This window comes from Cupressus sempervirens, chromosome 6 (assembly GCF_028749045.1).
Source record: "Cupressus sempervirens isolate cs-2001-9-10 chromosome 6, ASM2874904v1, whole genome shotgun sequence".
NCBI classification, from domain to species: domain Eukaryota; kingdom Viridiplantae; phylum Streptophyta; class Pinopsida; order Cupressales; family Cupressaceae; genus Cupressus; species Cupressus sempervirens.
Window position 1 is genome coordinate 278467980 of NC_143123.1, and position 12269 is coordinate 278480248.

General features: G+C 36.1%; 1 protein-coding gene across 1 annotated transcript in view; it reads left to right on the plus strand.

The window, feature by feature from the left end:
• The window catches only part of LOC149552308 (ubiquitin family protein), a 96236-nt gene that overhangs the window by 52861 nt on the left and 31106 nt on the right, over positions 1-12269 (plus strand). The window contains exon 2 of the mRNA XM_089787829.1: positions 6204-6348. Coding sequence (XP_089643955.1) covers positions 6204-6348 — 145 coding nt within the window. The remainder of the gene's footprint in view (positions 1-6203; positions 6349-12269) is intronic.

Consider the following 12269-nt stretch of genomic DNA (forward strand, 5'->3'; position numbering starts at 1 on the left):
ATATAACATTAACATACCAAATATAGTTGAATACAATGAATAGAGAAAATTGAAATGCGATTCACAAACCATAAATATTTAATAAGTTCAATCTTGAAACTTGAAACTTCATAACCATTATTGATGACCATTTAACAAATTAACTTAGGTCAAGATGCAAGCTTCAAAATTCAATGTTCATTGTCCAAATATGATTCTATGAATATCATATATCATAAAGATGCTCATGATGATAATGAGCCGAATAGCATGAAACAATGAAATAATAATAATGTATCATAGCCATATCAAAGTGAGTACAATCAGCAAAATGACAAAATTTCAATAATGAGAATGGAATCACCATCTATTGGTCTTATTAAACCTTCAAATAGACCACATGGGACCCACACCCAATTAGACTTAGTATGCTTAAAAAACAAAAAACAAAAAAATGCAAAAATACTTTTTATTTTTGACTTTTTTTGGTCATCTTCACAGAGCACCCCGCAAGCACCTCGCGAGCACCTGAGAAGCACCTGCGCACCCGCACACCCGGGAAGCACCCGAGCACCGCGGCCCACCCGGGTGCTTGACGGGTGCAGCGGGGGTGCGGCGGCCGAAAATCTCTCGACGGGGGTTGCATCGGGTGTGCTGGGGTTTTAACTCGGGTGTGCGCACCCGGGTAACACTGAGATATATATATATATATATATATATATATATATATATATATATATATATATATATATATATATATATATATATATATATATATATATATATATATATATATATATATATATATATATATATAAGAGCCTACAACACAACGGTAAATTGTGAGCCTACGTCAGATAAAATGAGATAACATTTGCCGAAAGACATATTTATACTTAATATATGAGATATAATATGTATGCACAAATAAATGCAATATACGACTAAATTGAAGAAATCCAAATTTTAATTGTAAAGAAATTAATATAATAATGATATATATAGGTAAGACCCTACAACACTGGTAAATTGTGAGCCTCTTATCTGAGAGGTCTTGGGTTCTAGTCTACTCGAGCTTAATAGATAATAATAATAATTAATAACTAAGTTACCATATTCGGTCATCCAACTCGAAAAATGATAGTCGATTTGCTGGTAATTCGAATGTGGTTCGTATTCAATTCAAAATTGTTATTTCTTGCTACATTTGGTGCAAAGTCGGTGAAAGGGACCTTGGTCAAATTTGGCATCTTCTGCAGCGAATATTGATTGATCAATGCGCACCTAAAACGAATTCCAGGAAATTTTGGCAAATTTCAAATGTTTGTTGTTTGTAATTTTGTGAACTTTATTAAATTATTTTAAAGTTTTAACTTTTAAGTTTTTAACCTATTCATATCCTACTTTTATTGGGCTCGTGCGAGCTTTCTTCTATTCACGATGCAAAGGTTTTTTTTGGACAAGCACACGCGTTGGTTTTATTGGACAGGCATGCACGTCAGGTTTTCCCTCCACTCACAGGCACGCAAGAATATCTGTGTATGAAACTCAACAGGGAACATCGTCTTCTTCCTCTTCTGTGATTCCTCTCTATGCAAATCAAAGGAAATCATAGTTCGTGAGGATAATAGGGTAAGCTTCCATATAATATTATTTCCTCTCAACTATAGTCTTGAAACTTTCATGATTATAAGATGATGAAACCTATGCAATAAAATAAAGGTATGATAATAATCATGGCCCAAAAGAGTATCCATGGCAAAAAAATTTTTCAGACTCAGAAATGTTTACTTTGGCTTCAGCCTCTTACTGATCCCAAAAAAAGATATATATTTATCATTAAATGTTTTATATATATTAAATCTCATGTTAATGTTGACTGACCACATTATTGAATAACCAATTATAACTGTTGACTGAGTGACTTTGTTATTGGTATGGGTTGTTAATAATTGTGGGGAGTCTTGACTGATGTTGGGTTGCAACTCCTTTATGGGAGTTGTGTCCCACCGTGGGTTGTAACCCCATGGAGATATATTTATATGTATCTCTTGCAAACCATGTACTGGTGAACACAGATAAAACAGTCTTCAAAGGAAATTGGTCTACAGCAGATCCAATATAATATTGAAGTCTTTACGTAATATTTGGTCTACAATCATATTGAGTACAGTCTCCTGCACATCACAGTTTGAAATGGTTAGAATGATTAGTACAGTCTGAAATCAATATTAAATATAGAATTTATTACTGGAGTCTGTCAATGAGACTTATAATAAAGAGAATTATAGTTAAAATTGACAAGAGTGTCAAGGTAATGTAGGAAATTATATACATCAAATCCGATCGTAAAATTTAACAGTTGTGATGCCCAAAATTGCTGCCAAAGTGTCTTTATTGCAAAATGAAAGCAAAAACAGGCCTTTTGTGTGTAAAAGCATGTGCTTTCATTCTCAAAATCGGCACCCAAGTCCTCAATGCTCTTAATGTGGCCTTAAGAAAGGAGTGATGGGTTTTAGAAATGCAAAAGCATGTGCTTTTAAGTTATAAAACTCCACTATATGCATTTGCAAGTCAAAACGCCTCAATAGAAGTATAGATGGGTTTTACAAATGCAATAACATATGCAAGTTAAAATACATGTGTTATTGGGTTCAAATTCCCCAGCATTGTGTTTTAATTCATAACTAAAGTTAAAATATGTGCTAGTGGGCTTTTGGAATGCAATAACATGTGTTATTGGGTTCAAATTTCCCACTAAAAAGCCTTCAAGTCATTAAAGGTATATAATAAGATTTAAATATGCAAAAACACATAAAAACCTCACTTACACATGTCAACTGATATGTTTTAAAATAAAAATGTGCAATTGCATGTAAAAGCCCAGCTTTATGCATTTAGGACTTAGATTTTATTGGAAGTGGGTTTAGAAGATGATTTGCATGTCGCCCTGCAAAAATTTCCACCTTTTCCTTTATAACTTGAGGTAGACAACTCCATTTGAGGCCTAAGTTATCTCGAAATGAGCAGAATTATAAGGGCTATTATCCTAAGGGAAAAACAAGATTAAAAAGTACTAACAAGAAAGGTAAAAACAAAAATTAAACTGGAAAATTGCCAAAAATCAAGTGCTTGCAGTCTTAGTAGAGAAACTTATACTGGCAAGCATTTTTAGGGATTAACTTGATGAAAACTTTCAAAAATAATGCACAAATAAAGTTACATAAAACACAATTCAGGGATGATCAGTTGCTTTCATGACACTTTATTAATACACTAAAACAAAGAGGATGAACCTACAAAGCCATGAGAAAATTCCGTAGGGTTGCCACGATCTTGTTAAGTCAAAATTGAGTACAACATTTTCTTCGTAGAAAAATCACAGCTTCCTTTTTCATAGTGGCTATTATGGGGGTTGCAAATAGACAAATATTTCTCTCCAATATTTGCTGTGCTTGACTTGCTATGGCGTCCAGCAATATTTCTATCAACCACAACTTCTCCTTTCAAATATACAGTGTCCAAATAAATAATGAACAGATGTGGCCTTTTTCATAACTAAGTTGATTCAACTATTCACTAGCAATAGGATTTTAAATGACAGTCATATTCTCTCCATATTAACTTTTAATCATATTTGAACTCTTCCAAAAGATGCTCACACCCTCCAAAAAGTGAGTTGGCTAAGTCACTCAAGTGCTTACACTACCAGAAAACTCCACAATATTACTTGCTTAAAAAATACTTAAAGCTGAGAGGCCTTCTAGAGTGAAAGCATGAGCCTTGGTAAACAAAAAGTTCTGCACGATGAAGTTGATGCTCACATAACTGTTTGAAGAATCACCATGTCTACTCAACTACCTGGCACTACCACAACTTGACGTACATGCTGCAGACATTACAGATTCCTCATTCGAATGACCTTAAACAATAATTTGCTGTCCCTCAATCTTCCTGACCATTCTCCTCCCTTATTCATGCCGGAACTTGAAATGGCTGCTACATGCATGCAACTGACGGTGGACTGAGTAATTGTTTGTAAATTAGAAATTGAATCAGAATGAGGGCGATTTCTGCACATTCCATATTCTTTTAAAAGGTAGGAAACAGAAGGTTCTGTCACGAGAAAGATTTTTGGACATTACAACAGAAGAGCACTGGGGCTTAGATATGGGTCTGAATCGGCTTCTGTTTGTTAAAAGATTGTTCTTTCCTTTCAACAAACAATATTTAATCTGTACTGCATTTACAGTTAGGAGGAAAAGGGGGTCATTAAGTCCAATGCTTATGAGGGGCTGAAATGGATGCCTAATAATGCTTCTAGGAATGTGCATTTGGTGGCTATTGTGTTGTTGCAGCTTATCTGTTAATGTTCCAGCAACCTCTGGAATTACAGTCAATTACTTGCTCACCAGATGTTGTGCAGCTGCCAGATACTCTTGTTAGTTCACGATCTCATTAATTCGCATGAATTCTATCAATTTTCTTCTTTATTTTCTATTAGCTTCAACAAATTCATTGAGTTTACCTTCAAGGGATGATAATTATATGAAGTCTCATAATTCAGAAGTCAAAGTTCCAAAAAGTGCTGGAAATGCAACGTAAGCTTAACTCCATAGTTGATAGTCTTCCTAGAATCTTTGAAAGCATGTAGCATGTCAAAAGGCAGGCTTAGTTTGTTTTTGACTTGCTTTTTTCGTTTAAGATTTTTTTTTTGATTGTCATTGTTGTTTTTCATCAACTGAATTATATTTTATATTTAGAATTAATTTAATATTTTTTGATGTTCCATTTTAAACCATGCTTATTTATGAAGAAATAAAATACCTGCAATAAATTTAGAAATGAATCTGGATAAATAATTGTTATTGATTATGTATACTTGATGGGATCTGAAAGAGGGATGAATATTATATTTGTACCATGGTGGCATAGAGTTTGAGATGGAATCTATTGTGATAAATGATGTAATCAAGTTTCTATCGTACCAATCTCAGCTCTTGGGAAGGTTTTCCATGTAGAATATAAATAACTCTATTACATGAAAGTGGATCCATTGGTGAGGCAATTTTGTTTCACAATGATATCTTTATAAATTTATCTGTAAATGCACTATAAGAAATATCCAAAATGTTATGTATAAAATGCTTTTTAGAGCTTCTGAATAAAACCTCTAACCAACTGAACAATAACGTGCAACAGTGAATTCTGAAATACATCCACACTATATATGGAATTGGGTTTTTGTCCAACCCATTGAACCCAAGGGTTTCCATCCTAGGGCAAAATGAAGCATGTCCTAAATGAGCCTCTCGAGCCTCATTGTCCCTTTATAGCCAACTGGAGAAACTCTTTACATTCTGCTTTTAATTTCTTTCAAATTTCCATCTCTTCTAATTTTTAATATTTCTAACTTGTTTCAGTTTTCATAAATCTCTCTTCTTTTAGTTTCAACTTTACTCTAGGAAATAATTAAAGTGACTGCTAAATGTTCCAGTTGAAATAAGTCAATTTAATCACCTTATTGAAACAAGTTGTCATTTTTATGTTTTGACAAGTAAAATTTTAACCATTTGATTAAGTTCTATGGTCGGAATAAAGGGGACATTACACAAAAATAGAAAATAAACGGAATGAAAGCATGCCCAGTGGCAAAACTTCTCTATCTTTTATCTAAAGATATAAATATTACATATGATAACCTTGTTCAGAAGTTTGACCTAATAGTCATTTGTAAATCCTTTAACTGGGTGACATTCTAATGGAATGGTTTGAAGTCCTCTAACAAGGCTCACTCCTAACAGTGTGATTGAAATCCTCTAGCTAGGTTACATTTAACAGTGTGTATTGTAAGCTTTAATAGGGTTGACCTTTCACAGGTTATCACTTCGGAAGAGTGAGAATCAGTAGCAAGTTACTGGTGGTTTTTCCCAAATTGGGTTTCCAAGTAAAATCCTTGTGTAAAATGTGTTATTGAATCTGTTATGTTTCATGTTTACATTTCTGCAAAGTTGTTTTGACCTAGGATATCTCCTAGTATGTTACAATATTTATGCAAATAAATCCTTATGTACATTTTTTGTCAAATACACAGAGTGAAGTTGTAGCTTATGTGAAATTGCTTTACTTGGACATAATCATTTGGTTTAAATGCATCTTCTTTTCTAGTTCAAATGTAATCTGAAACATGAATGTGATGTAATTGTTGTAAAATTGATTATCAGCACTGTGGAAGACGAAATTATTGCTGATCCAGTGGACAGCCCAGAGATAATCGATGACTTTGAGCTGGGACAAGATGATGCTGCTGAAATAAAGGATAAAGAAGTAAACAAGCAGAAGTTGAGACGCCGCGCTGAGCAATACAAGGTGTGAATATTTACTTTTGTCTCTAAGCACAAATGAGCTTGAAGTAAGTGGTTTTCAGTCCATTTCCTGCTATGAGATTTTTGAAAGCTTTTGCTAGTGAATTTTTGTTTTTCTGATATTTTTCAGAAAACTCATTGCTTTTCAGTTTAAGGAATGCCCTTAAAGGTTAGTTTTATGAATATTGAGAATACATTAGATGACTATGTTTGATGATGTAAAAAAAACATATAACTTTTCAAACTTGCCCGCCATTGTGTTTGGTAACCAGAACTAAATTATTAATCATTTGTGCTACCATAATGCATCTTTACACTTCAATCTCTTCTGTTTGCAATGCTAAATGTTGATTTTATGAGCATGGCTTTTGAACCTTCACAGATACAAAAATGAGGAATTTCTCTCTAGGTACATGATTAATTTCTTTTTATCAGAAATTACATCTTTCTCTCGCTGTTACTAGGATCTAGGCTACAATGCAAGATCACAAATTTAATAAATTTGACATTAGTGGTATTCAATGTGGTTTCAAAATACTCAAATTTTAGCTGCTTATTGTTCTTTACTTCCCAGGTATTTAAGCAAGAAAGAGCTTTATGTTTATTGCTCCAGCGAGTTTCTGGGACAAGGAAAACAGGGAACAACTATTAGAAAACAGGGAATTTTTAAAAACTTAGAGAAATTTCAAATATGCATATGATAACCTTGATAAAACATTTATCATAGACATCATAGAAGCTTAATACATTACATTATACTTAAATTGAGTTTTTTGCTTTTGATTGATAAAGGGCCAAAGCCACAAGAATTTTTATTAAATAATAAAGCGAAATTACATATCTTTAACAGAAAGGCCGAGCATTGCTCAAGACCTTCTGTCAAGCATAACAAGAAGGGCAAGCCTGTCAAACCTTCCCTGTTATCTAAAACCCTGACCACCATTTCTGTACTGCATTTATATCATACTATAAGAGATTCCAAAAAAACCAATAGAGATTCTTCCAATTCTGCCTGAGAGCCAGACCCCCAAATACAAGAGACAAAAGCTGCATTTATCTACCAAAATAGGCATAACTGTGTTTGCTACCTATCATTTAGTCCTAAATGACATATCTATTTCTTCTTAATGCATGTAAGAAAATATAGCAGTTGCCCCATGGCCACTGCTTTCTTTTTGTGGACCGGAAGAGCCATTGTTTGGCTTCCTGCCTCTTGATTGCTTTGTCCTTGCAGATCCACTTCTCCAATGTCCTGAAGTCCATCAGCTCTAAGCTCTACCTTGTCCTATTCATCATTAGAATGGATTCCATCATCTCACATGTATTTGTGGATCCAGTTATCACCTTCATTCCATTTTAGTTCCAGGAGCTTCGTCAGAAACCATACTCTGCATCCTCTGTTGTCAATGCTGCCAGTCTTGGCACTGCTTTCTCATCCTGTATGATTACATAGTAATCCTTGGGGTATGGAATCTTTGGTTCTTCATTAATATTGATCACAACGAAGTCCAATTCTCTAAGAAATTCATCCTTGGAAGCCTTTTGCCTCAGCCTTTTAGGGTTCCTGGATTCTTCCATATGCAAAAGTGTGGCCACAAACATAGTGGGGATATATGTATTAACCCTATATCTTTGGGCAGTATGGAAAAATTCTTTGCCTAAAATCCTCTTAAATTCTGTGATGAACCCAAGCTGGCTCTTCTAGCAATGCTGGAAAAGCTTTGTAGTGCCTCTCCCATTTGACTTCTATAAGTCATCCCGATGGATGCAACCCTGTTGATCTCTCCTTGAGAAGGGATCGTGATTGGGACCATGAGTGGTCTACACCCTTGGGGTGATTTGATTTAGGTTATTGTTTCAGTTGCTTTATTTATGCTTATTACTGATTTTCAAGATTATGATGTGATTTATGGTTTGCTGAGGTTTGTGCTAGTGGTTACTAGGATTGATGTGGTATCATGATGTTATTCCGCGATTACCCTGAGATGTGTGCAAAGATTGCACTGTGTATTATTACCATGCTACACTGGACTAGGTTCTTGTAGCAGTGGTTAGTCATGTTATGACTGTGTTCGCTTATGTGTTTTAAGTGCCTTTTCAAGTTATTTTTACAACCATTATTAAATGCTTAAATGATTAGAAATGGATTGTCCATGTTGGATTTATTGGTTTTGTGCTACGGATATTTACCTTGTAATATTTTGATCCGAGAGATACTTGTTATTCATGATATGATTTACATCTGAGATGACCTGAGGGTCAGATATTATACTTTGAGTTCAATATCATAGATGTTAGACTACTATGCTGTTCAGTTGATCATAATTGCATCATGATTCCATTTTGAGATGACATTATGCTTTATGATGATATTTGGTTATCCGGTATTTGGACATATCTCTGATTAAGTTATGTGATGGATTTAATGCTATGGTTATTTACTTCATTCTTGCTTCATTATGTTATATGTGAACGCAAGTGATGTAAATGGATTGTTTCAGTATAATTAAATAAATGGTTAAATTAGGTATTTAATACATTTATGGCTTCAACTATGTTATTATATGCAATTGCACTTGATCATGTGTTTTAGTGTGTAGGACTTATATCCTTGGTAGTGGCATATGGAGTTAGTGATTCGGCTGTTCATATTTACCAATGTCATCCGTGTATGGTCGACGTATCTTATTTAAATGTTTAAATTAAACCTTCTAGTGATTTGATAAATCCGGACTCATTTGCATTATGTGATTAGACCAGTAAGTGTGTCTGTGCATTTAGAGTTTCGCATTGTCGTAAAAGTTAAGTAAATTTCTGTGTTTTTGGATTTTCAGGCTTTATTTAATTGATTTTTAATTTCTGGCGACTTTGCCATAGCTGAATTCCAATTATTTGGAATAGCTTGTTTCATTTGGGTTGATTCAGGGTTTAACTACGTTGGTTGGTTATTTGTCCCAATTGATTATTCACTTGAAAAGTGAATAAGTATTGAAAGAGGAATTTAATTCCTCACTTCTGACTTTTGAATGAGAAAGTTTGAGAGTAAAACCCAAAACCCTCTTCATGAGGAAATACTGTTTTGTTCATTGTGGGAGCTACAAGCGTGGGATTGTTGTGAGGTTGGTCTCGTCGGATCCAACACGAAGAGGCCTTGGATTGCCACGATTTTCGGCTAGTTATGCAGGATTTTTATTTTATGGTTCAGATTCTCGTTTTGCCCTTTTGGTTGCGAGGTAGGGCTCTACTGTTTTATTGTTTTTGCTTCGTTTCAACTTCTGTTTTTGGTAGCCGTTTGTTAGGAGGTCGAGAACTAGTGTTCCCCTTTGTTTCAGTTTGTTGGTTCTGCCCGGTTGGTCGGTTATGAACATTTTCCCTATTTTCGGGATGGGGGTTTGAGGTTTTGTGGCATTATGCTGGCCATTTTTGCATACGGTGTCTAAACCCAAATTTTATTGGATTTTCGAGGTTTTCGTGCCCAAAGACTAAACGGGTTTGAATTTCAAAATTTTCTAGTTTTTGGGGTTTTTACCTCATTTTACATGCCGGCCTTAGGTTTTTTTGGCATGAGTTTGGTCGTGGACTTGGATCATCCATTTGGATGTTAGTTAGACCATTGTTGCACATTTATGTTTGCATTGGGATTGGATTGTGTACTGAATTCGTACTCCTAACTTTGTGTTCGGTTGAGTGATTTTATACCTGATGTTATTGTTTCTTTTGCACCCTTGTTATTGTTTCGTGGACACTAGGATTTGTGTATAATCCATGCTCTTGGATTGAGGCCAATTGAGTGAGTTCATGATGTTTGGTCTTATTGCATCATTGGGATTCGTGTAGAATCCATACTCTCGGATTGAGGCTGGTTGAGTGAGTTCATGATGTATAGTTTTATTGTTCTTTTGGATTTATATAGAATTTGTCCTCCCGAGTTGTTTTCAGTTGAGTGATATTTTTTCTTGTGTTCTCATCCAATCCTTGTGTTTTGATCTTCATGATGGTGGTGTGCCACACACGAGTACGTGTGCGTACATTTGTTGGGTGACTTGCGAGGCCTGATCTTCCGTGGTACTTTCGGGAGTTATGATCGTTGGGGTTGGGTTGGGAATATGCATGCCTACGGCCACTCATCGTTGGATGAGCATGGGTAGGGTAGGGTAGCACATGGAGGGGCTTCTATCCTGCAACCTGGTGACTATTTCTTGTTATTTGGCAAAAGAAGTTTTATATAAGTGATAACTAAATTAAAACATTGGGTGGTAATAAATATAAGATAACTAAAAAGTTGGGAGGTGTACCTTCTATTGGGAAGAGTTACCACCCGGATTGTGCACCTTCGATTGGGGAGTGCAGCTGCCAAATTGGCTTGGGCTTGTCAATGCCAAGCGACTCTCCATGATGTCAACTCCTACTTAGTAGCCCATTGAGTGTCTAACCAAGACCTGTAGTTTATCCAATGTCTATATTCTTGGTTTTAGTCTTCAGACTGTCTGACGTGAGTGTTAGCCATGTACGTTTGCTTTATGTGTAGTTGTGGTTGGATCATTATCTCCATCAGCACGATGGGAGTGGACCAATGGGTTCTACGTGGTTGGGAGGCATAGCTACCTATAGCACTATTGTTTACTATATAGGGTAAAAAGATACTTATCGCATGTAGCATAGCAAGATATAACACAGAACAAATACTTTATTCATATACGCAATATGCACTCAATGCTTACAATTTGATTACAATGATAATTACAATTGATGATCCAAAGTCCCTTTCGGACGGTGTACATATACTTTCTCGAAAGGGTGACTCAACCGTCACACGCCCGTTCGGATACAATTCTACCTGTCGGCTACAATATAGAATTTACCGACAACATCATCCCCCCCAAAAAGTAAAGTTGTCTTCGGACGACAATTAACAAAACATAATACATTAACTGATTAACTATAGATCTATTTTCGTCACACCACTTTTACATTTGTCCTGTGCCTGCATCAAACTGGTCTCCAAAACACGTTGCATCCGTAGTCTTTTCTAACACAATACTATCACTTTAGCCAATCCGACCTTAATAGCCACCCTTGCCGCATTCTCTACTTCCAACTCCTAGGTACGTTGAGCCAAGTGTCGCTCTACTGCCTCCAACTGGATGATTAGCTCCTCCCAAGCTCACTATGCATCCACCAAGACAGCCTTACGTCCAACACCTACTCTGAGTGCCTCAAAGCGTAGCATCCCTCTTGAAAGGCTTGCTCCAATGCTCTCTCCACTTTGGCAGACAGACAGTCCATGCTTGCAACAGCTTCAGGTCTCATCAACTGGTCACACTTCCCACGATTGATAACTGAACTAACTCGGTGTCTAGGGGGAATCTCCCCCAGCGGGGTTGAGGGGCAGCGCCACCATGGGGTCTTGGGGTAGAGCCCCAGGTGCGCTCCCTGTCACGATACAGGGCGGGGTCGAGGGGCAGCTCCCCCGTTGCCAAGACCAAATGAACACCCTCAAATCCACACAAGTCCATGGAACACACCATTTTTGTGATTTTCTTCCGATCCCATACTCTTTTTGCCAACTGATAATGTTTTACTACTTGTTTATATCTTTCCCTTCCCTTCGGTATCATACGTTATTCATTGTGAACATTTTTGATTTGTTGTCGTTTTTTATATTAAATTTTTAGAACCTCCTATCACCCTTCTGTGTTTGAACGGTGGTCATCTCTTGTATATGAATTGGTGTAAGATATTCTATTGTGTCGAACAATGGTCCCTCGCTGTCAATACCGTATAGTGTATGGCTACACCATACACTGTCGCTGCATAGTATTCCGTACGATGGACCACTGCGATTATCTGCTGACTCTTCACAAGGTTGGGTGGTCTAATATTTCCTTCTGTTGCATTCCATATGTTTGTACGGCCTTGAAGTTT